The sequence below is a fragment of the Amblyomma maculatum genome, chromosome 3 (assembly GCF_055883805.1).
Source record: "Amblyomma maculatum isolate TAMU_Amacu chromosome 3, ASM5588380v1, whole genome shotgun sequence".
NCBI classification, from domain to species: Eukaryota; Metazoa; Arthropoda; class Arachnida; order Ixodida; family Ixodidae; genus Amblyomma; species Amblyomma maculatum.
In genome coordinates, this window is record NC_139346.1 from 211,531,177 (window position 1) to 211,557,965 (window position 26,789).

General features: G+C 48.8%; 1 protein-coding gene across 2 annotated transcripts in view; it reads left to right on the forward strand.

Moving 5' to 3' along the window:
* The window catches only part of LOC146197629 (zinc finger protein basonuclin-2-like), a 425,472-nt gene that overhangs the window by 183,372 nt on the left and 215,311 nt on the right, over positions 1 to 26,789 (forward strand). The window contains exon 1 of one of the 2 annotated variants that reach the window (XM_084599543.1): positions 24,431 to 24,783. The exons of the other annotated variant lie outside the window; for it this stretch is intronic. Within the exon in view, the coding sequence (XP_084455669.1) occupies positions 24,775 to 24,783 (9 nt within the window). The 5' untranslated portion in view covers positions 24,431 to 24,774. Of the gene's footprint in view, positions 1 to 24,430; positions 24,784 to 26,789 lie in introns of those variants that run through there. 2 annotated transcript variants of the gene reach the window in all.

The window sequence follows — 26,789 nt, forward strand, 5'->3', positions numbered from 1 at the left end:
CACACACACACACACACACATATATATATTGTTACGGACGAGCAACGAAGAAGAAGCGGGCAGTGGCGCGGGCAGGAGCGCTCACGCTAGGCCCGCTAACATATTCATTAAACGTCATCTCATGACCATCGCGCAGCAACTCTCTGTTCTCTGTTCTGTTTTCATCGCTTGCCGCCATGTAACAATATATATATATATATAGGACACTTGTGGAAGTCGTTGTGCAGTGCCTTCCCTTACTCTCCTCCCCTCCTGTCATATATATATATATATATATATATATATATATATATATATATATATATATATATATATATATATATATATATATATATATAAGCAGATAAATAAAGGGGAAATGAGGGTGCTCGTTATAATACATGAAGGAAAGAAGCCAACAGTCGGCGAGGCCAAGGAAAGCGTTGGGGATGGTATCTTTATGTCATTTTTTTTTAATGTTTACTTCGATAACCACAGAAATTAGTAATGTAATCTGTTTAGGGGAAAGATAATTAGACACAAAGTAGAAGAAAAAACAACGTGCCGATGGTGGGATCCGAACCCACGATCTCCGAATAACGCGTCCGGTGCTCTACCAACTGAGCTACATCGGCCGCTGTCCCCCCTGCTACTTTCTTGGGTATTTATGTTGTCTGTATACGAACCTTGAGAGTGTTCACCAGCGCCACCCTCAGCCATAGCGGCGGACGTGGGACGTCCTTTGTTACCGCCAGCGTCACGTAGAACGTGATCAAGAGCGAGGGCGAAAGCTGTGCTAGAACCCTCTTACGCTACCTATGGCTTCAAGACTGCCAGAACCGAGACCCCCGTAAGCTACAAGCAGATAAATCAAGGGGAAATGAGGGTGCTCGTTATAATACATGAAGGAAAGAAGCCAACAGTCGGCGAGGCCAAGGAAAGCGTTGGGGATGGTATCTTTATGTCATTTTTTTTTTAATGTTTACTTCGATAACCACAGAAATTAGTAATGTAATCTGTTTAGGGGAAAGATAATTAGACACAAAGTAGAAGAAAAAACAACGTGCCGATGGTGGGATCCGAACCCACGACCTCCGAATAACGCGTCCGGTGCTCTACCAACTGAGCTACATCGGCCGCTGTCCCCCCTGCTACTTTCTTGGGTATTTATGTTGTCTCTATACGAACCTTGAGAGTGTTCACCAGCGCCACCCTCAGCCATAGCGGCGGACGTGGGACGTCCTTTGTTACCGCCAGCGTCACGTAGAACGTGATCAAGAGCGAGGGCGAAAGCTGTGCTAGAACCCTCTTACGCTACCTATGGCTTCAAGACTGCCAGAACCGAGACCCCCGTAAGCTACAAGCAGATAAATCAAGGGGAAATGAGGGTGCTCGTTATAATACATGAAGGAAAGAAGCCAACAGTCGGCGAGGCCAAGGAAAGCGTTGGGGATGGTATCTTTATGTCATTTTTTTTTTTAATGTTTACTTCGATAACCACAGAAATTAGTAATGTAATCTGTTTAGGGGAAAGATAATTAGACACAAAGTAGAAGAAAAAACAACGTGCCGATGGTGGGATCCGAACCCACGACCTCCGAATAACGCGTCCGGTGCTCTACCAACTGAGCTACATCGGCCGCTGTCCCCCCTGCTACTTTCTTGGGTATTTATGTTGTCTGTATACGAACCTTGAGAGTGTTCACCAGCGCCACCCTCAGCCATGGGTTCGGATCCCACCATCGGCACGTTGTTTTTTCTTCTACTTTGTGTCTAATTATCTTTCCCCTAAACAGATTACATTACTAATTTCTGTGGTTATCGAAGTAAACATTAAAAAAAAAAAAATGACATAAAGATACCATCCCCAACGCTTTCCTTCGCCTCGTCGACTGTTGGCTTCTTTCCTTCATGTATTATAACGAGCACCCTCATTTCCCCTTGATTTATCTGCTTGTAGCTTACGGGGGTCTCGGTTCTGGCAGTCTTGAAGCCATAGGTAGCGTAAGAGGGTTCTAGCACAGCTTTCGCCCTCGCTCTTGATCACGTTCTACGTGACGCTGGCGGTAACAAAGGACGTCCCACGTCCGCCGCTATGGCTGAGGGTGGCGCTGGTGAACACTCTCAAGGTTCGTATACAGACAACATAAATACCCAAGAAAGTAGCAGGGGGGACAGCGGCCGATGTAGCTCAGTTGGTAGAGCACCGGACGCGTTATTCGGAGGTCGTGGGTTCGGATCCCACCATCGGCACGTTGTTTTTTCTTCTACTTTGTGTCTAATTATCTTTCCCCTAAACAGATTACATTACTAATTTCTGTGGTTATCGAAGTAAACATTAAAAAAAAATGACATAAAGATACCATCCCCAACGCTTTCCTTGGCCTCGCCGACTGTTGGCTTCTTTCCTTCATATATATATATATATATATATATATATATATATATATAACACAGGAGGGGAGGAGAGTAAGGGAAGGCACTGCAGAACGACTTCCACAAGTGTCCTGAAATGTTAGCACCGCATGTATTCTGTCCTTGCACTTCGAAGTTCGGACGGCAAGAAAACGCCAGCCGTCGCACTCATTAGGTGGCAGAAGCGTTAACGCGAAAGTAATCACACCGGTCTGTCACAACTGACGAACAGACGAGTTCAAATCTCCCGAAAAAGGGTGGCAAATGCTGTCGACCTCTCAATCACTCTTAAGCCGCGGCCAATAGAGTGCCCCCGGCCCGTACAGCGATGGACAGCGTCATCACATAGCTTCAGTCGAAGACCCTCGTTTTCCCAAAATTAATCTCTGCCAAAGTCAACCCCGCGGCCCGTGCTGCCGTGCCTCCAGCCTGTCCTACGGATCCAGAGCAACGTGGGGAAGGCGGCTAAGAGGAGGGGAAGGTACAGTTGTCGCCCTCTGCGACGGAGGGGTGTTGGGGTGGAAGGCAGGTCTCGGCTCCAGGGATAAGCCCCAGGAAGATGCAGCGCGGCTAACGAGCTGCCGCCATAGGAGCGAAAGGGTTCCACCGAGCTCCAGTCTCCAACCCATCCTATATACCGCACACGGAGGATCTCCGGGGCTTCCTCGTCTTGATTTGCAATAGTTCTGCGCAGTGCTTGTATGCCACACAGTGCTTGTGGAACGGTGACGCTCTTATCATATATCTTGCCTCTTTCGAAAGCCTGAGCCGCAAAATTAACCGTTCTACCTCACACGCAACCTGTTCAAACACCCACTATCACTCGTCTCGCCAGCGCAAAAAAAAAAAAAAAAAAAAAAAAAAAAAATGACACCGAGACAATATGTCGGAATTTTGCATGCGTTTGAACTGCTAGCTGTCAACTCTTTGAGCCCGCAGACGAGGTTCACAAAAAGCGTTACTACGCGAAACGTTTTCATTCTTAGTGGCGGTTTCCGCAGCTTTCAGCGTGCATAGACAGCGAGGTTGTCCATCTTTGTATACTGAAGTTGCGAGCGGCTGAGAGTGAGTGAGTGAGTGAGTGAGTGAGTGAGTGAGTGAGTGAGTGAGTGAGTGAGTGAGTGAGTGAGTGAGTGAGTGAGTGAGTGAGTGAGTGAGTGAGTGAGTGAGTGAGTGAGTGAGTGAGTGAGTGAGTGAGTGAGTGAGTGAGTGAGTGAGTGAGTGAGTGAGTGAGTGAGTGAGTGAGTGAGTGAGTGAGTCAGTCTGCGCGCGGTCTCTTGGCAGTATACCTATTCCTATCTAATCATAGTTACGCTCTGTTTTGCAAACTATCACAATCGCCAGCGTTGCAGAAATGCATCTGCTAATTATAGCAGAGAAGGGAAATATGTGCCCAAAGGTGGCTGCTGTCTTCATTAACCACGCAGCGTAATACGCCTGCGCATTTTCAAACTTCTACACACTCCAGCACGTCCCAATGCTGTCCTGACGCTTGATGGATAAAGGCACTCCGGCAGAGCTCCGAATTTGTATACTCAGACATTTCCTTCCATGAAAGGAGAAATGCACGAGCTGCCAGTCCCGGCGACACAAAGCTTCGGACTCCCGCCGTTGATCGAGCTAGCTGCATACAACTGAGCGTGCACATCCGCGCCAGCACCGAGGAGGAAGCGGCAGCTGGCTTCGATCTCGCGGCCAAGATATTGGCTGCCACCGCTACGCAGTGGCCTCGTCTCCAATCGCGCCCGCCCGAAGACCGGCGGCCGGGGTCCCGTTAATTTCGTCAAAGCCGTCGAGTTAATGGGTCCCGTGTTAGCGCGGCCCACCTAATGACCTCTGGGAGCTGTTAGCCACCGCCGCCACCAGTGCGAGGCAACTCACCAGCCGTGATTCAACTTTTGGCCGGATCGTAAAAACAGAGCCTGATGGCTTTTAAAGCGTCTCCGCGGCTTCTGCGCGATTTATACACGGTTCACGGCGGGAGACCGCGGGGTGCCTTTGCGGGAAGCGCGGGCGTTGGGAGGCTGCATCATGTGGCAGCAGTGACGGCGACGTCGATGGTGGGGCGCTGTTCAATACTCGTGTATACGCTGCAAGAAAAGTAGGACACTGATGGCTGCATGGGGGCGATGTATCAGATAACAAAAGAACCCGTTGTAGAAATACAAGTTGCACAGTACTTATAAGTTCTGAAAGTTCCGTAATTCGAAAGGAACGGACTTCTTTCGGACGAATGAAGGTGACCGCGAGCTTGGATATGCTATTATATATATATGATTCTGCGCTCCAGAGGTACGCAGTTTAGCGGCTTTGTGTTAATTCCAACCTCCTGAGGATCTTGAACGTGCAATGACATCGCGCCTGCAATCATCACTATCCAGGTAATTTCGACTAGGTGGTCGGAATTATTCCGGAGCCCTTCACTATGGCGACCCTTTCCCTCTTTCATTTCGGCCACGCCGGCAGCCGAACACAGAACGCTAAAGGCTAATGCTTCACTCGGCACACTGGACTCCAGCGATGAAGGACCTATGATGGGCTTAGGGTGGCCGCCATCTTGGATGCCATCACGTGACCTAGGGTGGGTCTTAGGGTGGCCGCCATCTTTTGTGGCTGGTGTGGTAACCCACCATGGTGAACACTGCTTCGGGCTTATAGGCAAATTCTAACTCATGTCTTTGGTGGTCACGTGACAGACAAGGACAAGCCGGCGCGAAATCGCCAAACTTGAGAAGACGCTCCTAAAAAGAAACTTTATCATATAGTGCACCTAGGATTGCTTACGCGCTGTGAATGAGAAACCATTTCTAGACCATTCTGCATCATTTATACTGCGTCGCTTATTAAACATCTTCTACTAGTGTAGTTTCAACTCATTGTTCTTGACGATTTAAAGGTCCATGGACATAACGTCCCTGTATACCCTGTGAAGTAAGGTATCATTGCGAACATTTTTGGTCTGTTCGCGTGATTTCCCGTGACCACGTGATTTTCCGTGACCATGGATAAACGCCGGTTTTTGTTAGTAAAGATATGTAAAATTATTTCGCATTAACAGTATGATGGAAAAAAACCTCGACGGACAAACGCCAATTATCGCATCAGACGCGGTACTCATATGGCGAAAACGCTGTCTCAAACCTGAACCACTATCTATATGAAAGGTTTAAAATATGCCATGCTTGCAGCCGATTTAGCTTAGTTAGGCAATGCGAAGTATCACGTGGCTTTTCACCTCGCTTATATATAGTTCACGCCGTATAGGGTTTCAAGGTCAGGCTTCAGGCGAATATCGGCAAAATCGGCGGCTGACACCTTGGGGGTAGAGCGCTATATAGAAGAGGGTAATGCGATAGTGGTGTATACTGACTTCTGGGTGCATTGCACACCGATGGAAGTTTATACAAACCACGACATGCATTCGATGCACAGCTTGAAAGAGAGGCAGTTAAATATGTGTACGGTTGCGGCTTATCGCGTTCGCGTGATCCAAAATTCAGTTGCGGCCATGTATATTTGTTTCAACGCTGCAGAGTACTCACAGACAGACAATGCCCTTTCGGTAAAGTGACTAAAATATACCGTAGCATAATATATAGTGGAGACAAGCTCAACCGAATTCCTGATAGCCCGGATTGCGTATCCTGACAGGTAATGGAAAGCAGTAGCAGTACGTGGTAAATCAATAATACAAAAAAAAAAAGTTTTTGCCAACCGCGGCATCTGTCATCGAGCACGCGGACTCTGAGCTGCAGCGAGAGCAATAAAGAGGCAGCAAAAAGACAGGGATAGGAAATAAACATAGGGAGCGACAGGAAGAGATGCGTGGGAAGGGGTAGGAAATATTAAAATAAAAAAAAAATCAAATGAAAAATGAACAACAGAATGATGCCTACCTGGGATTCTCTCAACACAGAAGCTCTTGGCACTATAAGAGTAGAGGTGTCCTGTTTTCTGTATACATATTGGGAAAGGGTCATGAGTCATGACTCATGCCCAAAGCAGCATCGGCGACGAATTGTTAGTGGTCTTTATGACTCTGAATTTCTTAAGTGTCGCCAAGCGTTTTGCATGAATTTGTGGAGCTATAGTGGTGAGAGTATACAGGTTTCTTGACGAACCAGTCAGCATCTTGTCGCAGCTATAAAGTACACTCCTTTTTTCTGTTTACCGTATATCTGGTGTCCCGCGAGCGAGGAAGCCGACTTGTATTACGCCGTTCCGCATCGCAGGAGGGATTGCTATACATGTGAGCGTGTTATCGTGTTATCGTGCATTCACATGTATGTCTTACCGAATACATCGCCTGCAGTGTCCGAACCCACCAAATTTTCTGCTTTTTCTATGGCCACCTTGCACGTACTACAGTGCATTTCAGGTCTACCAGAACTTTTCTTGCTGCCATTTCTTGGGTATAACCTTGCCTGAGATGTGTCAGGACAAAAAAAATAAATGTTAGGGAAGGGTGCTCTTATCTCTATTCATGTTTTCTAGGAAGGCTTGAAGCACAACACTTTGGCTCCAATGTTCACCATTTGCAATGAAAATATCGGCACGGCACGCGTGCGTGTGTGTATACGTACCATCCATGCGATGGACAGCGCAACACGTGTCCTTCCCTCTGTACGTATGCCACTATATACACCATACCGTGTATGCATACAGCGGCCATTCATCCTCTGCGCGCGACCCCGCCGTGGTCCATGCGTGTGGCCATCATAGAGGACTAATCCATGCGGCGCGCTCGATGGGCCCTTGTCAAGCACGGCGTCGCGACTATCGCCTCCGTACGGGTGGCGCGGCTAGCGATGGGGGAAAAAGATCGTCGGCTGCGCTCCGGCGGCCTTCGGAGGGCCGTAAAAGTGCGCACGCGCCGCTGAGTTATGCGCGGATCGCGCGAATAATGTCCCGGCCTCCTGTACGGGACCCCAGGGACCGGACGCCGCGGAGCGCTGCGCCGCCGCTGCCCGCCGCTTTCTGCGCGTTTTCGGGGTCGGTGCGGCGAGCGCGTGAACCGTGCACTGTCTATGCACGGGTTTATGCAACGGAAAGAAGTATATGCGAAAAGAGATCGGGCGCCGAGGGTGTGGGCCCCATTAAGGTAGTTACATCACGGCCACTGAGCACCGCCGTGGCCGGGACACACGACAGTTTTCGTGACGGTTACCCCCAAATAATCTCGACTCCTCAGTTAGAGGAAGATTTATATTTTTTCCCACTGCTCCAAATACTCGAGTATGTAGCTTCCAATTCAGTCGTCAACCTGTCTGACTTTTGAACTATGATTGTTTCCGAAATGTGACGTATGGAACCCTCTTGTTCTTGTGCTTCTGCGGGGAAGTGAGTCAACGTATATAGTCTGTTCTTGGTCGTCCGCGAGTCTCACGTGGAAGCTTGGAGTTTTCTAAGGCGGTAAGGTAGCCACGCGTCCGAATTTCGGCTTGCACGTGCAAATGCCGGCATGGTCTTGCTTTTAGGGAACCTCTGTCAGTGGACGCCTTTTTCTGGAAAGTTACAGATTTTATTCAGTAGGTTTTTGTTCAAGAATTTCGGTGCCGTTGCCAATTAAGAATGAAATGACAGGTGAACAGGTTAATGATTCATTAAGAAAGTGGAAGCTGCCCCTTGAATTAAAGATGAACGTGTTGTTCGCCGGAAAGCATTCCTCGTGGGTTGAAAATTGATGCATGATTTTACCGAAGCACTGCATTATACAGCATGAATACCTGTCTAACTCGCGGACGAAGAGGTCTACAAATATTGGCTATTACACCACTGTTTTATGAATTTACTTTGTGATAATATACATGAAGGCCACTAGCTTGATGCTTGCAGTGAGCATAAGTTCCAGCTTTAAAGGGCATACTCGTCTCGACTGAAAAGCTCCCATTTTTCATGGCACGCTCATGCATGCCCGCTATGAAATAAACAAATGTGAGCTAACGACTTTTTACCGCTGTCTTAAAGGTGCTCTTAGCTTCTCAAACTTCCTTCAGCAAACGCTCACCTTGCTTGCATCTCTGTCCAATAATTCGGGACCGGATACAAAGCATCAGTAAAGCGTTTTTTATCTTTCTTTCTTTTTAAACGTACGCGTTACGTGGGCTGGTATGGTTGTTAGTCTGTTGCACCCATATTCTCATAAAACTCGGCTCAATCATAGCGTGAGAACCGAAATACATGAGACTAGTCTCAGCCTATATAGCTTCTAGCCTACAGCTTCTCAGTAAAACAGCAGACAATTCAATGGGTTGATAATGGATGGAGAACGCGAGCTTATTACCTTCCAATACTTTTCTGTTCATGGTATAAGTGCTTTTCGCAAGCCGAAGCTTTCGTCCCCAAGAGAAGACGATTTCTTCCACGATGATGCCATATCAAAACATATAAACCGTGCGCCTCATATTCGACAGCGCAGAAACTGGATCGAGCGCGTCATTGAATGCTTCATTTCCAGTGCTTATAAATAGTTCCGTATTTTGAGCATACAACAAATTGGCTAACTATAATACGAAGGATTCATGCGGGGTATATAACGACGTGAACGCTTACTTCCGAAGTTCACTTCGTCTAGTCGTATATCGACGTTTTACACGTACACGTTATGAATGAGCTATTTAACCTTATTCAAGTTTGCTACACGGAAAATAAAATTCCACCAAGCAGATTGTTCTGAAGCCGCGCTGCGAGCGGTATACACTCCGACGCGCCACAAATGCAGCACGCGAACTCTGCGCGAGCACGGAAGGGAGCGGAAATGCCGCACTGCAAGAAGAATTCGTCCAATCGATCATAAATCTTTATTCATAAGTATGACCTGAGATCTATATAAGACCCCGTATTCCTTGTTTCTATTTTTCTTCCCTAGATGGCACTCCCTGTCAACTCGCTCCCCAGGCAAGGGAATTTCCCATAAAGATGTGACAAAGCCGAATAGCCTAGTGTTGGTGGCGTAGTTAATTTTTTTTTTTTTCCCGCAAAGCCATCCTACCTGCTCTGCCGTTCAAATCCTCATTGTCGTACGGTTAGCGCATTATTCAAATCGGTGTGAAAGTTGATTCTGAGCAAAAGAGACGAACACTATAAGTCACTGCAGTGCCAGAGATTTCTCCCGTATTGGTGAACATCTTCGACCGACCGCACAGTGAGTGAAGCGACGGAGGAACGCGGGAGTGAAATAAGAGAGTAGATGTCGTCGTGGAGGCCTCCAGAATAACTTCAACGGGAGGTTCTTTAGGGATCGAATCATATATGTAACCGGAAGGAATTGGCAGTGTATCAGACGCAAAGAATAGGCAGAGCACATCTGGAGCAGCACTCGGCGGCCTGAAAGGCTGAATGCTTTATCGTTTTGCCAATTTATTCATGAAAACAGAAACAATAATCAGCCTCTGAAAAGAAAAGAGAGGTCAGAAGAAGGACCAGCGCTAATGAGCCTGCATCGTTTTTCAGCGGGCGCACAACGCCGAAATTAATGGCCATAAAAAATACCTCGCCAGGAAACGTTCCCGACACCGCTCGCTGTCAGCAGACGGCTGCAGCTGGCAAGCAGTGATGCTCTGCTCTCCGTGGCCCATTAGCGGACAAGCCCCGACAGCCGCGCGATGCAGCGGAGGTGTAGGGAAAAAAAAATCGAAGACACACACACACACAAAAAAAAAAAAAAAGGAAAAGGAAAAGAGTATAGGAAGCATCACGCTCTGGGACCAAAGGGGAAATGGATGCTTTTGCATGCACACACAACCGCCTCGTCACAAATGACACACCAGGGTTTTGAACGCGGAAAGCGTAGCTGCTGTACCAGATAGGCGCGTCAAGTCTTCTGCGAACACGGCGTGCGTCCAGCGCTGGCGGCCGTGGACGCGCTATCCATGCACTGCGCACCGCGGCCGCATGATGTTCAATTGGCTGTGCGCTTTGAGGGTGCATTTCGAGTCCGCTTCCTCTGCCTTTGATCATTTGTCCTTCCTTTTATTGCATTTGCGTTTTGACTACTCCCTCCGGAGCTTACACGTTGCGCGGAACGAACAAATGACAGAAGGAAGAAGAAAGAGAGCAGCTCAGAGAAAGCCGAGAGTAAAGATAAATATGCGCGTTTGCCGGCAGTCTCCTCCCTGAAGGATGCACCGTGATAAAACAAACGGACACGCTGCGCCACTTGAAAACTAGCTGAAAAAAGTAAATATTAAATGGAAAGGGGAGGAACTAGCTAAACACACACGACGCGCTGCGGGGCATTCGTTTTTCTCGCTCGGTTTGACACGCAACGGTGGCGGCCGCTGGACCCCGGTACGTAGCGTGCGCGCGCGTATCCTCTTCCAGGCCAAAAGCCAAGTGAAAAAAGAAAAAAAAAAAAAACATGCAATGAAGGGAGAGAGCAAAAAAATATGAGAGAGAGATAGGAGAGAGCCATGCATGCACGAAATCACAACTGCTATTGCTGCGAATGCTGGCATTTGCTCCAAACAAGCACGGCGGCAAAAGTAAAAAGTAAAGGAAGAAATAGTCGGCAAGGGAAAGAAACCATGCATAGAGAGAGGGAAGACAAAGAAATCACAAGCGAGAGCATGTTAACACGGCCCGCTACTGCTGAGAGGCATGAAAAGGAAGATATATATGGATCGAGGTGAAAAAAGAAAAAGGAGGACCGCGCGGGCGTCCGGTGCAATAAAAAATGAGGAACCCCGACGCACGGCCGGCATAGCGCTGGCATGGGAGAAATGGGCCAAGGGGGAGTCGGGCGGACGCGGGGCGAGAGATCTAGCGCCCGGCGGCGAACGGAACCAACATAACAAGCATGATGCTCGAGACGGAACACCAGTTTCCGAGAGGGTGGGGACAACTTGTTCCCGCACTTCCCTGCAGCAGTCTCACCTCCCGAAAAACAACGGATCTTCGACACTTGTGTACCCCGCGGTTGCCGTTATATATGGCGGAAGTCACCAGTAGCGGTGGGGGTGGGCATTTAGATTGCGACCTCACTTCAACCTCGACTAAGATTGCACGCGACCTCATTTAACCTCAACCTCGCCACGTGAAGCTGCAGAGTTATGCTGAGGCGCCCTCACCTTAATTTTTGAGACGGCATTAGCAACGTTTTCACCTAATCTCATCTCAACGATCTCCGTCGAGGGCACGACCTCAAAAAAGAAAAACCGAAAAAATCTAAAATCACTAAATAAGTTATTCAACTAAAATTGCAATTCAAAACCGGTGCCCATGTCCAATTTTTTTTTTTTCTTTGGTTGCCCGTGAAAAAATGTGCATGCTCTGTTAAAGCTGAAAGGTTCCATGTATACTTCGGCCAGTCATGAGCCTCTGGCTCATTGTTTTGTAATAGCTTGCGGGCTGGGGGTGCTCTGGCTACCTCCGGTACGTCATGCATGAATACTTTTTTCTTATGCGTTTCCTTCCGTATAAACATTTGTATACATGTCATTTTTAATATCCGACAACCTTCTTTATGTATGCCTTGATTGGTCGCCGGTCTGCAGAGTCCATGAGCGAAAGGGGGGTGCAGAAGGCATTGGAATACGTTGCGCTCTAGCGGCCTTTTTCGTCACTTCCGGTTATTGCTGTATTGCATTCCTCGGTGTGCCCTGACTGCGACACAAAAACCCGGTTATCGAAATTCCGAGTAGAACTATATTTTAAGCTTGAAACATACGGCATTAGGGGAGGGGTACTAAAACTTATTTGCCGTTATCTTGAAAAACACTACGAATATGTCCGTGTCAGTAATTGGTCTTCGCTAGGGCTCCATTTTAGGACCCCTTCATTTTCTTGTTTACGTATAGTGAGTCACATCACAAGAATACCCGATCCCAGCAAATGATGATGTATGCAGAAGATATTAACGTTCTTTTTTGTTTTTGTTTTTTGTTTTTTACCGGAGAAACTGCACACTGTAGACAAAACTCTGTTGATAATTATTTGGTACAATTATCTAAACGAATGCAAAGAAACTTCTTGAGTGTAAATATAAACAAAACAAAATATATAATTTTCAAGTCAAATAATAAACATGACTAACTTCGTTAACATTCGATTTGAAGGACGTTGTTTGGAACAGGTCACCAAGAAAAAATTTCTCGGTGTCTCGTTCAGCCAGGACCTCTCATAAAACACGCATGTTAGTCAAGTTAAATTAAGCCTGTCTCCCACTCTTGGGCGCATTTATAAAGTGCAAGATCTTATACTCAAACGACTAAAACAAACGCTAAACTACTCACTAGTTTGCTCCAAAATAAGCTATATGGTATTCTGACTTGGGGGACGGTAACGAGCTTTAACTCTACAAACTTAATATATTACAAAAGCATATATGTACACATACTGGAAGATTACAAAGGGAATAAACAGTCTTTAGAACACAGCCATTGTTTATCAAATGTATTATGTTGAAGTCTGACCATGGTTTACTTGTTTAAGTTTTGCAGTGGATCCATCAACACAAGTTACATATACTTCCCCAGTACCCAGCTCCAGTTCGTACAACATCCGGAAACCAAAACGAAAAATGCCACAAATTAGAACTATGGAAGACAAGCTCAACCTTTGCAAATAACGAGACTTTGAACCGACGTGATGTGCAGATAGATTTAAATATAAAGATAAACAAGCATTTAAGAAATACTGCAGGCAATTTTCTGTGAATAGCAATATTAGGCTTTCATGACTGTAAATTATTCCAAAAAAGTGTTATTTTGTTATGCTGCTGTTATTTCCTAAAATTGTGATGTGATAAAGCTGTGCTGCTGTGCTGCTGTGCCTATAAGATGCACAAGGAGTATAGACTGCCATGGCTCTGCGTGAAGACATAGAAAACTCTTATTGCAGCCTATTGTGTGCGCATTTTTCTGTTGCTGGGACATGCTTCTGGTGTATCGTTTAATCTTTTTCCTTTTGACATGTTACTGTATCGTCAATAAAACTGCTGTGTTGTCATGCCATTTTAATAGTGATTAGCCATTTTTTGTATCATTTCTTGTAGTCTAGGATGACTGCTGGACCGAACATTGTAAAACGTCGCTATTTATTGCCTGCATATATTGTGTAAAGGGATCGGGGCCCTTATAAGGTGTTCAGTCACCTTTAACCTCGACCCCCTCTTGAACAGTGTCTAAGAAAAAAAGAAAGAAACAAACAAACAACAGCAAACCGAAATTGAATCTCGTTTCATGGCCAGATATGACGTTCCTGTCTAGAAATCATGACGCAGTACATAAAATGCCAGAGATAGCCTAATATATACAGACGTCAAATTTTCTTGATGACGCGGGGAACGGGCAGTAACGCGAGTCTAATGCTTGTGACATCACAAATGCAATGCTAAGCGCAGAAATTGCCTAAACTGAGACCACGAAAACTGGACTTTTTAAAATCGGGTTGCATGCGCACAAATGAATTATTGCACGGCGACCAAATTTGCGTCAGGGCGACGATGAAAACACATACAGTAAAATTTTTACCTTAATATGCGAGTGTGGAAAAACCTCCGGAGGTGCCCTTAAGTTTTGCATAGCCGGTTTTGGTCATGGTGTGCCGGCCGGCCAAAGAATACACATGATTATCAGCATATAGCTAATTTTCAATCTTCTATAGTTTGATTCGTCACAGTAAAAAGAGACTTGTAAACAAAGTTATGCTTCGTCTCACAAGATATCTGCAGCACTGCGAAAGGCAGAGGAGAGGAGCCATTTGTGCTCCTAAGTGCCTCTCGCCCCATGCGCACCCCGCCATTTTGTGGGGCGAGAGGCGCGTATAATCAGTGCAGATGACGATCCAGCGGTTGCAAGAATGAGGCTTGGGAAAGGGTCCCAAGAGGTCCATATATATATATATATATATATATATATATATATATATATATATATATATATATATATATATATATATATATATATATATATATATACCGGGTGTCCCAGCTAACTTGAACCAAGGGGTACAAAATAATATATTTGAGGTAGGCCAGTGAAACCAATTGCATACAACTGCCAGCCTGTTTGCGCACTACAGGCAATTTTTTGTTTTGCATTTACTTAATTAGCTAATTATGTTAATTTTTCTAATTTATCAAATATCGACTTTAGAACAAACATGTGAATTGGAAAGTTGTAGAGCACCTTCAGAAACCCCCATTTCATTAATTGCGATAAAGAAAGTCTAACGTGTATCTTTTTTTCCGGGCTCGGAATAAAGCCCGCGAAATACAAATAATACCACGTGACTAGCGCATTTGTGCGCCGCGATTGTGGTGCTCTCAGTCGTGGTTTGAGCGAACGAAATCAGCTGCAGCCGTGTCTCCTTGGCCCCGTTAAAGCGGCAGGCCGATATGCCTGCGATGGCTTCTTCGCCCGCGTCAGACAGCCGGCCCACGTGACGGTGCAGTAGCAGCGAGAGCGGCAAGCCGACACCACCGACATTCTAACAAGGCCTCCTTCTCTCCCATTAGCAAACGTCACGACAAACGAATGAGCGATAAGGTTTCAGCCACTGAATCTGCGCATAAAAGATTGGATAAAGGGGCGAGATGACATCATGTGACTCGACTAAAATTAGCGCTGCACCTTCATTTGCCGGTTCTTTATCGCCATATCCCCCTGTCGTGATGTAGGCTGCTGCGGTGCGCAGGCCTGGCCAAAATCGCGGTGGCGACGGGCGAGCTCGAGCTCGCTCGAACCATCACAAACATTTCTGCCTGCCGCTGCAACGGGACTATCGGGTCACGGTAGCAGCTGATTTCGTTCGCTCAAACCACGTCTGAGAGCACCACAATCGCGGCGCACAAATGCGCTAGTCACGTGGTATTATTTGTATTTCGCGGGCTTTCTTCTGAGCCCGGAAAGAAAGATACACGTGAGATTTTCTTTTTAATGGAAGGGGGGTTTCTGAAGGTGCTCTACAACTTTCCAATTCACATGTTTGGTCTAAAGTCGATATTTAATAAATTAGAAAAATTAACATATTTAGCTAATTAAGTAAATGCAAAACAAAAAATTGCCTGTAGTGCGCAAACAGGCTGGCAGTTGTATGCAATTGGTTTCACTGGCCTACCTCAAATATATATATATATATATATATATATATATATATATATATATATATATATATATATATATATATATATATATATATATATATATATATATATATATATATATATATATATATATATATAATATACTACTATAGTATATATAGTATAGTATAGTTTAGTATATATAGTATATAATATATATATACTAAACTAGCAAGCTTGACTCTCACCAGTGCTTGCTTATTTTTTTTCCGGAGGGGGCAAGAAAAAGTCGCAAAGTAAAACTTTTTTTTTTTTTTTTTTTACCGAAAATGTCCAAGAAATGCATGTAAAAATGTCCAAGAGCAACCCACAAGTTTGCCACTGTGGACGATTGGCCCCAAATAACCCTCCGTTAACTCCCTTTCCCAAACCAAGAAATTTCACATAGAGCCGCGAGGAAGCATATTTTATTTACAAAAAAAAAAAAAATCTGAAACTTTTGAAATGAATATATGCTACGAAGATGACGAAGCGGGCAGTGGCGCCGAGCGGAGCGCTCGCGCCAGGCCCGCTGGCCATTAAAGCATATTTCATCGTCATGTCATCATGTCGCTCTGTTTCTGTTGTGTCGCCGTGTTCCATCGCTTGTCATGCCACCACGTAAAAATATATATTGGAAATAGGTATAAAGTATCAATGCATATGCTACTGAAACCCCTATAAGTGCAAGTGACATTGAATGATTGTGATGAACTTTGTTATTATCACCCTCTGCGAACTTTATTTGATACCTGTTCTTGACTTACTAGTCGGCTCTTTGAATTATTTGTGGTTATTGATTGATTTCACTGCATGGTTTTGACAACTGATTGATTTTGGCAACGGCTACCACCGGTGTCTTGAATGTAACACATTGTTGCATTCTGGCTTCATGAAGCAATTAAAACCAAATAAAGGGAATTTCGGGGGTGCATGATTTAGCAGGTATAATTCTTGTGTAGTAAAGACCAGAAGGAGGTTACTGCGAGAGACAGGAAATTAATTAATCTATCATTTAAAATTTGCATTCTGGTTTTATCGAGCATAGTCGAGCAAGGGTTTCAACGCTCACAAAGGTAGTAAAATTGGCGTTTCAGTGTCACTCCAGTCAATGAAGGACTACAGTGAGTGATTCTGCGTGGTGATCAGTATATAGTGAAGCACACGAAAGAAAGGCATTAGTGAAAACTTGGGTTACCTCACGCACTTGTAATTCATAGAACTACATTTTTTCAGTGAATTTGTCAATAATTGCGAGCACAATTACCATACATAAAATGCACACGAAAATGGCACCCACGATACGATGGCAGAGCCGTGAGATACTGTCGCATAGCGAGCTATGCCTATGTCGCGCGCCGTTTTCCGGACCCGTGCACAGCCGGGGAGCGGTCCTTTTTTTTCTTTTGCACGGCGTCGCTGTGCTTTCCCCTTCTTCTTGGGGGGGGTATTCACGATGTACGCCGTTCGGAAAATGGTTAACGGCTGTGAGGGAGGCGAGCTGTTGAAAGCTCGCGTCCCAACCGGTTAACGCCTGAGGGCTTGGGGGCGACGGCTGAGAGCACGGACGGAGCTTTGTGTTTTGTGCCGTCTGCGTCCTTGCGGCCCATGTGTTTTTGGTTTACCTTTTGTGTGTTTGGGTGCCAGGCGGAGATGCGCCGCGTCTTCTAGAAATTCACGCGGTGCTCGCCAGGAAACAACCTCGCGGGCACCGGCGTCCTATTGGTTTCTCAGCTGTAAAGAAAGTCGTCTCATTGGCTCCGATAAGCGCATTTCCGCCTGGTAACAAACACTGCCTGGAGAATCCTGAACAACGTTGGACAGAGGGGTTTTGGCGGCAAGTAAGGGAGGACGGCGACCATCCGAGCTGCTGCTCGGGACCCCTGCTCGGAAGATGTCGCGTTGGCGGACTGATGTGTTGTTAATTTGAATTAGTTGTTTATTTGGTACTACTGGATTCGCTTTAATTATTGTTTGAGTTCATCTTTATTAAATTCAGTTAACTTGTGTTATCAAACGAAATCGCCTGGTCCCTTTCTTCAATGCGGCGGAGCCGTCGTGCCGTCAAGAAAGTTCAACGTGCGAACACTTCGTTACAAGTGGTGGAAGGTGCGTGGTAACGACGACCCCGCTCTACCGGAGATGCGCCCCCATCTCAGGAGTGATCCGGACATGCAGGCGACAGCTGACTTCGCTACGATGACGAGCTCTCAACCGAGGATGTCCATCCCCCCTCCTGTTTTTAAGGGAACCCCTGAGGAGTCCGTGGCGGAATGGCTGACCTGCTACGAGCACGTATCATCGTTGAACGCTTGGGACGACGACACAAAGGTGAAATTTTTATACCTTGCCCTTGATGGCGATGCGAAGAAGTGGCACACCACACAGCTGCTTACCGGTGCGCCGATTTCGTGGAGTGACTGGGCGGCGAAGCTCAAGACCTGCTTCAGCAGCCGCCACGCGACGGAAATCGCGCACCTTCGGCTGCAGAATCGAGTACACCTGCCGTCGGAGTCTCCGGAGCAATACTTTTATGATGTGCTGCAGCTGTGCGCCAGGGTCGACCGCAAAATGCCGGAAGAAGACAAATTGCGTCATCTGCTGCGGGGCCTGCAACCGGCGACAATGGAGAAGATGATAATATCCAATCCGTCCAGCTGCGCCGACTTCCTGCAGACACTGCAACGCCTCAGTCAGGCCGCGCTGATGGGTTTCACTTCCCGGGTGCTGCCGGCCACCGCAGCAAACACCACCTACCTGGCAACGGGACCCTGTGTTTGCAATTCTAACATATTGCCAACAGCTGGCAGTGCTGACAACGAGCCTCGTCCGCTGACTGTGCCGGGATCTGGGCAGCCCCACCTACTTCCCACCTACACTGCTGCCTCCCATGGTCAACAACAAAGGCTCGCAGGTGAGCAAGATTTCAAGGCGATCGCCGCCTCTCTAGAATCGTTATCCGGACGTCTAAAGGCAATGGAAGAAGAAATTTTTCGTGGGCGCGCGCCATGGCCCCAGAGAACCTCGCGTGACGACGATGGACGGCCGCGATGCCACTACTGTAACCGAAGCGGTCACATAGCTCGAAATTGTCGCCAGCGATGGAGAGACGAGGACCGCGAACAGAGAAATGCGCGCGACGAGCAGGCTCCCCATCCGGGAAACGGGAACGGCCGGGCTTAGGTGGTCAGCCTGGCCGATCTGTGAGCGTGATGACCGAAGACCAACTCCTCACGGTCCAAGTCGAGGCAAATAATTTGAAGACCACCCTTCTCATCGACACTGGCGCCTCCGTAAACATCATTTCGTCCAGCTTCGCGGCTAAAATTGCTTCAAAAGTCGAACTAACTGAGGGCACTGCTTTTATCAAAGGAATCAGCGGAGACTTATTAGCACCTGTAGGAGAAACAGAAGTAGTGCTTCAATTCGGATCAACCAGATTCAGTGTAAAATTCATTGTCCTCAAGGACTGCCCTTATGAATTGATAGGGGGGCTCCCATTTTGCCGGCAGGCAAACCTGCTGATTGACTTCCTCCGTAAACAACTAAAAATAGGGAGTGAAGTGTACCCGCTGCACGTCGATACTAGCGTGCAATCGCAGTCAAATGTGGTCACTGCACGAAGTAAAGACCAAGTTTCCATCGAGCCTCGTACGGAAGCCATTTTAAGGGTACACATACCGAGAGACGGAATTCAGCTTGTCGAGCCAAAGTCAACCCTTAGAAGTGGACTGCAGGTGGCGCGGACCGTCGTGAACGTGGTTGGTGGGATCGGAATCGTCCGTGTTGCAAACCCTACCTTGCTGCCGATCGTGGTACATCGCGACGCGAAAATCGGCTGGGCCACATCACTTCATGAGGCGCAACTCGGACTCGCCGTGCCACACGACCCCACTGCGACAGAGGACTTCGACGTCCAAACTGGGCCACACCTGACGTCATCTGAGAGGGATGAGCTCTTGTCCGTTATTCATAAGTTTCGTCACCTGTTTACCGGCGAGCACAATCCGATTCAGCGCACTCACGTAACGGAGCATACTATAAACACGGGCAGCTCAGCACCCATTTATCAACATCCGTACCGCCACTCACCCTTCGAGAGGGAAGTCATTAAAGCGCAGGTGGAAGAAATGCTTCGTGACGGAGTGATCAGAGAGTCGCACAGCCCCTGGTCATCACCTGTCGTTCTCGTGAAAAAGCCGCAGGGAGGTTGGCGTTTCTGCGTTGATTTCCGAAGGGTGAACGCGGTTACCGAGAAAGACGTGCACCCATTACCGCGAATCGATGACATTTTGGATCTGCTGCAGGGTTCTCGATATTTCACGACGCTCGACCTCACTTCAGGCTATTGGCAGGTAGGAATCCGCGAAGAGGACAAGTCGAAGACAGCATTCGCATGCGGCTCCGGTCTTTACGAGTTCAATGTCGTTCCTTTCGGTCTGTGCAATGCCCCCGCGACATTCCAGAGGATGATCAACAAAGTTTTGAGTGGTCTTCTCTGGAGGGTGTGTTTGGCCTATTTGGATGACATTGTGATTTTCTCGAAGACCATGAAAACTCACCTAGAGGACTTGGAAAAGGTGTTAAGCGCTCTTGATGAAGCCAACTTGCGTCTGAAGCCGGAAAAATGCAGCTTCGCGCAACAAGAAATCAGGTATCTCGGACACGTGCTGACTGGAGAGAACATCAGACCAGATCCGGACAAAATAGCCGCGATCGAAAAGCTCCCAGCGCCAAAAAACAAGAAAGGAGTTCAGAGTTTCCTGGGAATCTGCAATTATTATCGGCGTTTCATCAAGGATTTCTCCCGAATCTCCCGACCTTTGACTAATTTGACAAGGAAGAATGTTTCGTTTGAGTGGGACACGGCATGCGAGGCGGCAATGCACGCGCTCAAAGAGAAGCTGACTACAGCGCCAGTTCTGCGTCAATTCGAGCCAGGCAAGCCCATCGAAATCCATACGGATGCCTGTGACTACGGTCTTGGTGCTGTGCTGGTTCAAAAAGACGAGGGTCGGGAACATGTCATCGCCTACGCCAGCCGTCATCTCAACAAAGCGGAAGCTAATTACAGCACCACAGAAAAGGAATGTCTGGCTGTCGTTTACGCCTGTAGGCAGTTTCGACCTTATATATTCGGCAGTAACTTCACCGTGATCACAGATCAAGCCAGCCTCGCATGGCTGATGAATGTCAAGAATCCGAATGGACGCCTCATGAGATGGTCCCTGCTATTGCAAGAGTTTGACCTGACTCTCAAACACCGCCCAGGTTTGAAGAACGCAGATGCAGACACCCTTTCTCGCCTGCCACGCGAGCCGGCACCGGTTAGTGAAGATAACTTTGCACCGCTGCTTGTGCTAGGTCGCGTGGATGTAGGCATGAAGCAGAGGGAAGACCCTTGGATGAGGGAAGTGATAGGACACCTGGAGAACCCGGATTCACCCGTTGCCAGAACACTGAAAAAAACGGCACGGTGTTTTCGAATGATCAACGGTGTGTTGCACAGGCGAGCGAAAGGTTTCGAGTCAGACTACGACGCACTGGTTGTACCAAAATGTTTGCGGTCAGAGGTGCTAAAGGGCTGCCACGATGATCTCACGGCGGGACACCTCGGGGTCAAGCGCACATGGGAAAAGATACGTAGGCGTTACTTCTGGCCTAAGATGTTCGCGCAGGTGTCAAACTACGTGCTGTCTTGCCCTGACTGCCAGACGCGCAAAGCCCCACCGGGCAAACCAATCGGGTTTCTCCAGCCTCTTCCACCGGTGGGAATGCCTTTTAAACAGGTTGGAATGGACTTTTTGGGACCATTTACGAAGAGTCAATCCGGAAACCGGTACATCCTCGTGATGACTGATTACCACACGAAGTGGGTCGAAGCAGTAGCATGCCCGGCGGCTACAGCTGCTGAGGCCGCGCAGGGCTTTGTGCGAGAGATCGTCCTACGCCACGGGGCACCAGGCCGCATCATTACGGACCGCGGACAACATTTTGTTGCTTCCTTGATTGAGGAAATATTTAAAGCCATGGGTACAGACCACGTGAAAACAACAGCGTACCACCCGCAAACCAATGGCTTGTGCGAACGTTTCAACCGCACGCTTGCCGACATGCTCAGCATGTATGTCTCCTCGCATCATCGGGACTGGGACGAATTCCTGCCTTATGTTCTTTTCGCCTATAATTCGTCGCAACACGAAACGACAGGTTTTTCACCGTTTTTTCTTCTTCACGGACACGAGCCAACACTTCCTGTTGAGGTGGCCCTCGGTGTCGCGCAGGACGACTGTGACGAAGTGGATGCTCACAAGGTGGTGCACCGGCTTCGCCAGGCGCGCCAAGTCGTAGCTCAGCGTGAGAAAGACCGGCAAGAAAAGAACAAAAGGGCATACGACTCCAAACGACGGGATGCTGTTTTCTATCCGGGAGACCTTGTGTACCTGTGGACGCCTTCTCGATCGAAAGGAAAGACCACCAAACTGCTCCACAGATACCACGGGCCGTTCCGTCTGCTCCGGAAGGTATCAGAAAATAACTGGGAGGTCATCGATCGCACCGGCCGAAAGCGGGATATCGTCAACGCTGAACGTCTGAAACACTACCACCCACGGCTTGCTTCTGATGAGGACGCCGACGACGAGTCAGCAAACGGTGATCGTGGTGATGGTGTGCATGCGTTTGAGCGCTGTGTTCGTGTCTCCGCAAGGCCAAAACGTGTAGCGGCCTCGACCGTGAAAAACAGTGATCGCGGTACCTCTGCTGGAAGTGCGACTGAGACATATTCATACTCCGAATCAACATTTCAGTGTAGACCCACGGGAACTCGCACCAACCCCAAAGGAGTAAGGACCGATTATGACAGTGATACCGAGATGTATTACAGCGCGGACGGAAGTGTTAATTAATCCGCCGTGACTTTGTATATACTCCCGAATGTTTTGTGTTTTGTGTGAATACGTGCAAGTGGACATTTTGAGTGTGCCCTGTAACATTTTGACTGATATGCCAATGTTTTATTGCGTGTAAGTGTTCTTCTCTACCTTCCTGGTTGTAATCTGTTTCACCTGACATTTATATTTTCTCGTTTTTTCGGCATTGCGTATATTTTATTCAATTTTGGTATTGTTGTGTGGTCCTATCCAGTAGACGTAATTTCATTTTTGAACCTTGTACATAGTTATTCATAGCATTTCCTTGCGGTTTATTTGTACGGGCATGATTGTGACCGAGTGGGACACTCTTTTTCATAGGGGGGAGGTGTCGCATAGCGAGCTATGCCTATGTCGCGCGCCGTTTTCCGGACCCGTGCACAGCCGGGGAGCGGTCCTTTTTTTTCTTTTGCACGGCGTCGCTGTGCTTTCCCCTTCTTCTTGGGGGGGGTATTCACGATGTACGCCGTTCGGAAAATGGTTAACGGCTGTGAGGGAGGCGAGCTGTTGAAAGCTCGCGTCCCAACCGGTTAACGCCTGAGGGCTTGGGGGCGACGGCTGAGAGCACGGACGGAGCTTTGTGTTTTGTGCCGTCTGCGTCCTTGCGGCCCATGTGTTTTTGGTTTACCTTTTGTGTGTTTGGGTGCCAGGCGGAGATGCGCCGCGTCTTCTAGAAATTCACGCGGTGCTCGCCAGGAAACAACCTCGCGGGCACCGGCGTCCTATTGGTTTCTCAGCTGTAAAGAAAGTCGTCTCATTGGCTCCGATAAGCGCATTTCCGCCTGGTAACAAACACTGCCTGGAGAATCCTGAACAACGTTGGACAGAGGGGTTTTGGCGGCAAGTAAGGGAGGACGGCGACCATCCGAGCTGCTGCTCGGGACCCCTGCTCGGAAGATGTCGCGTTGGCGGACTGATGTGTTGTTAATTTGAATTAGTTGTTTATTTGGTACTACTGGATTCGCTTTAATTATTGTTTGAGTTCATCTTTATTAAATTCAGTTAACTTGTGTTATCAAACGAAATCGCCTGGTCCCTTTCTTCAATGCGGCGGAGCCGTCGTGCCGTCAAGAAAGTTCAACGTGCGAACACTTCGTTACAATACACAGCCTTTTGGGGGACACCTACCACCTGCGCAGTCATGCTCGTGATTTTTCGCACACACCGCCAGAAACGTTGACAACGGTGATGGCGCCGACAACGCCGCATTTTTGTACAGAACTGAGCATTCAACGCCATCGCGTTAAAATAAGCGGGCAGCTCAACCAATAATCTACAGGTTGCACACCCTGTCCTGTGCCAAATCAGCAACATTCGGCCGAGTAGCACGCGATGCAAAGCGTAGCAGTGTAGGGGTACCTGTATCGCATGAGTGCCCTGACAGCGCGCGCAGCGCCGACAGCCTCCTCTCCTCGCAGATTCCTCTCCGAGCGCGGATGATGGCGGCGTCCGGTTGCTCCGCATCCTCCGGAGCTTCTCCCTTAGTTCTCCGGAGCACCCCCGGGGGGCGCTCCGTGTCCCGCCGCTTTTGGTCTTGCGTTGCTTGGCGCGACGCACAAGAAAGTAGGCGTGGCTTCGTGGCGCCTCACTATTGGTCGAGAGAGATCCCAGGTGCTCACCACCCCCTTCCACCTCGCGCGCCGCCACCTTCCGGGTACCGCCCCCCTCTGGGCGCGTTGCCCCTTTCTTTCCTTCCCGGCGCGAGCGGCGCGTCGCGGCGTCGCGCGGAACTGGCGGCACTCGTGGTGGCGGCATTCTCGGCAGCGGCGCGACGCGGTCGCGCGCGGAAGGGGGAAGGAAGGAGGGGAAGATGTCGTCCCCTTCGGCGGCCACCGCGCATGCGCGCGTGTCACCGTGTCACCAGGTGAGGGCGACCATTGGTTGACGGCTTGGACGACGCCCCTCCCCCGCGGCTGCGACGCGCTGCGGCGCACGGCGGGTCGCGGCGCGCGCGCGTCGCGAGGGTGAGGGTGTCGCGTCACGGAGCGAGGAGGGTAGAGCCGCTCGCGCGCCACCGCCGTGTCGCCCCCCCGCGTCCGGCCGCACTCCGCGGGACAACGCGTCGTGCGCGTCCCGTGTGCTCTTTTGCCGGCCGCGCCGCTGCTGCTGGTGTGCGCCTTCAGCGGGCGGCCGCTCCGCGCATGCCTGCGGCCGCCTTGATAGCGAAACTGTGCTGCGCCCGCTCCACACCTGATGACCACGTGCCCGTGCTTTTGTGCGCTCTGTGAATGTGTCGTCGGCGCCTTCTTCATGGGGGACTGAAGCGTGTGCTGCCCCGCCGCCATTGCAGGCCCCGCCGGTGCAGCGTTGGCCGAAGCGCGGCCGCAGCCCAGCCCCTCGTCTCCGCCGTCCGACGGAGCAGCGCACCGCCGGACGCGCGCCAGCATGGATGTGGTGAGCGACCAAGCATCATCCTCCTCCTCCCACTCCTCTTGCTTGTGTCCGGCCTTGGCGCGGCCGCCGTAGTGCAGGGAAAGTGCATCGTCGGTTTCAAAATGCCACCCGCAACTTCGGGCTCGCGATCCTTCGGTGCTGAACGAGTTAATCGATTGCAGAATTGAAGGCAAGCGATGTGGCTTGGACGAATGGAGTGGCTGAAAAGCGCAGCATCATTGGATCATTTTCAGCTCTCGATGCCTCCTCCCCGAAAACTGTTTTTGCATACAGAAAAAGAAAGAGAAACTGACGTTCAGCTCGCGCGGCAGTCCTATTGCAGAGAAGATGAAAGGGTAGAATTCCATCACTCCTTGCTATTCCCCATGATTTGTGAGAAACGGCGCACACATTCGTGATATCCTCTCGTCGTAAATGCTTGCGTACCCGAGGGGTCACTTGTGCTCGCAGTGTCGAGTAACGGTATCTGCGACGAGAGGCCACCGTTGGTTTACGCTTCCAGCACGTCTCCGTCCGTGGCTCGAGGGAAAGCGGCGAAGGAAAGCGAGCCGAGATCTTCCCTCCCCCTTTCGTCTGGCAGACTCTTGATGCCAAGGGCGCGCCGCTCGCCTATGCCCTCCCCCATTCCACATTCGCAGCCGCCGCCCACTCGCTCGGGCCGCGGATGGAGAGGAGGGGGGACGACGAAGCGGCGGAAACAATTCCACGGAAAGCGGAGCCCCGTAATTGGCCGTTGGTTTTGCTTTCACGAGAACGACAAAATGAATATACTAGGGCGCGTTAGCGGAAGGAAATGGTGTGAGAAGGTCTAAGCTGGTCCGGCTAGATACGCGCAATCGTTCGGTAGCGGTTCGCTGGACGTGCCTCTTGTCGAAACATGCTGATTTAATTGGCTCATGGTGCATGGCTTCTGGCACGGGAGTTCATTAACCCTGCCTTATATCTTCCCCCAGTACTGATTGAGTGTCCAAACGTACAGCGTTATTCGGTCGTCTGTAGACAACTTGGTGGGGCATAGACTGTTTCGTGTACGCTCGCGAGAAATTGCCAAATTCGATTTCTTGAAACTGCTGGCTATCGACAACGCCGTAACTGCAACAAATCTCCAATCTCGAACCCTTGACATCAGTGCATAGACCTGCAATCTTGGTGTGGCATGTGGACACCTTTCCTAAATACACTTCGCTGTTTGGTTTCATAACCACTCGCTTGTGCGCATTCATCCGGTTTTCTAACGAAGCCACACGCATCACAGGCTGCTGACGAGGTTCTAGCACCTAAATGTTCGTTTTCAAAGCTGTTGTCTGATTCCTTCACGTCAAGTTATTGTAATGACACATTAATGCAAATCAGAAAGCTGAGCAGAATAATACAAGGCCATCACTGAGAACATTATCCGTTAAGTAAATGTGCAAGCATTGCGTTCGATGAAACATCGTTGGTTCATTGAATGATTCATTCCACAAAACGATGGAATTGAAATTTAGGATATCCCTTGCAGTGTAAATAATCCTTTATTTTTTGTTGTTGTTGTTGTTTGGTTATATATTGGGCTGCGTTCCGATTGGAGCAACTTAACCTGTCTGCCTGTCAACTTTGACGTCCAAATATGCCGCTAAGTTTGACTGACGCAGTGTGGCTTCTCGCTGTGGCCGTTCTTCGCAGTCGGCTTTCCTCCTCTCAATTTTCCTACATTACCGCGACTGCCGCAGCAGAATGCTCGCTCGTGCTACAGGTGGACATTTACCGGAGGTGAAGACGTCGGTACGGAGGCTGCTGACGCCACATATATATGTGCACGAAACTCCGTCACTCATGGTGCTGAACTGTATGGCAATTATAGGTGACATGGACACGGTGACAGCCCCCCCATGACAGAGGGACACTGCATAATTAAGCTATTGCTTGACCTCGCGGTTATATCGCCGCAAGGAACGTGCTGAGCGTTTGGCTTTAGAGCTTTGTGGTAATGCTCGCCCGCGTACACCTCTGTCCTTTTCTCGAGG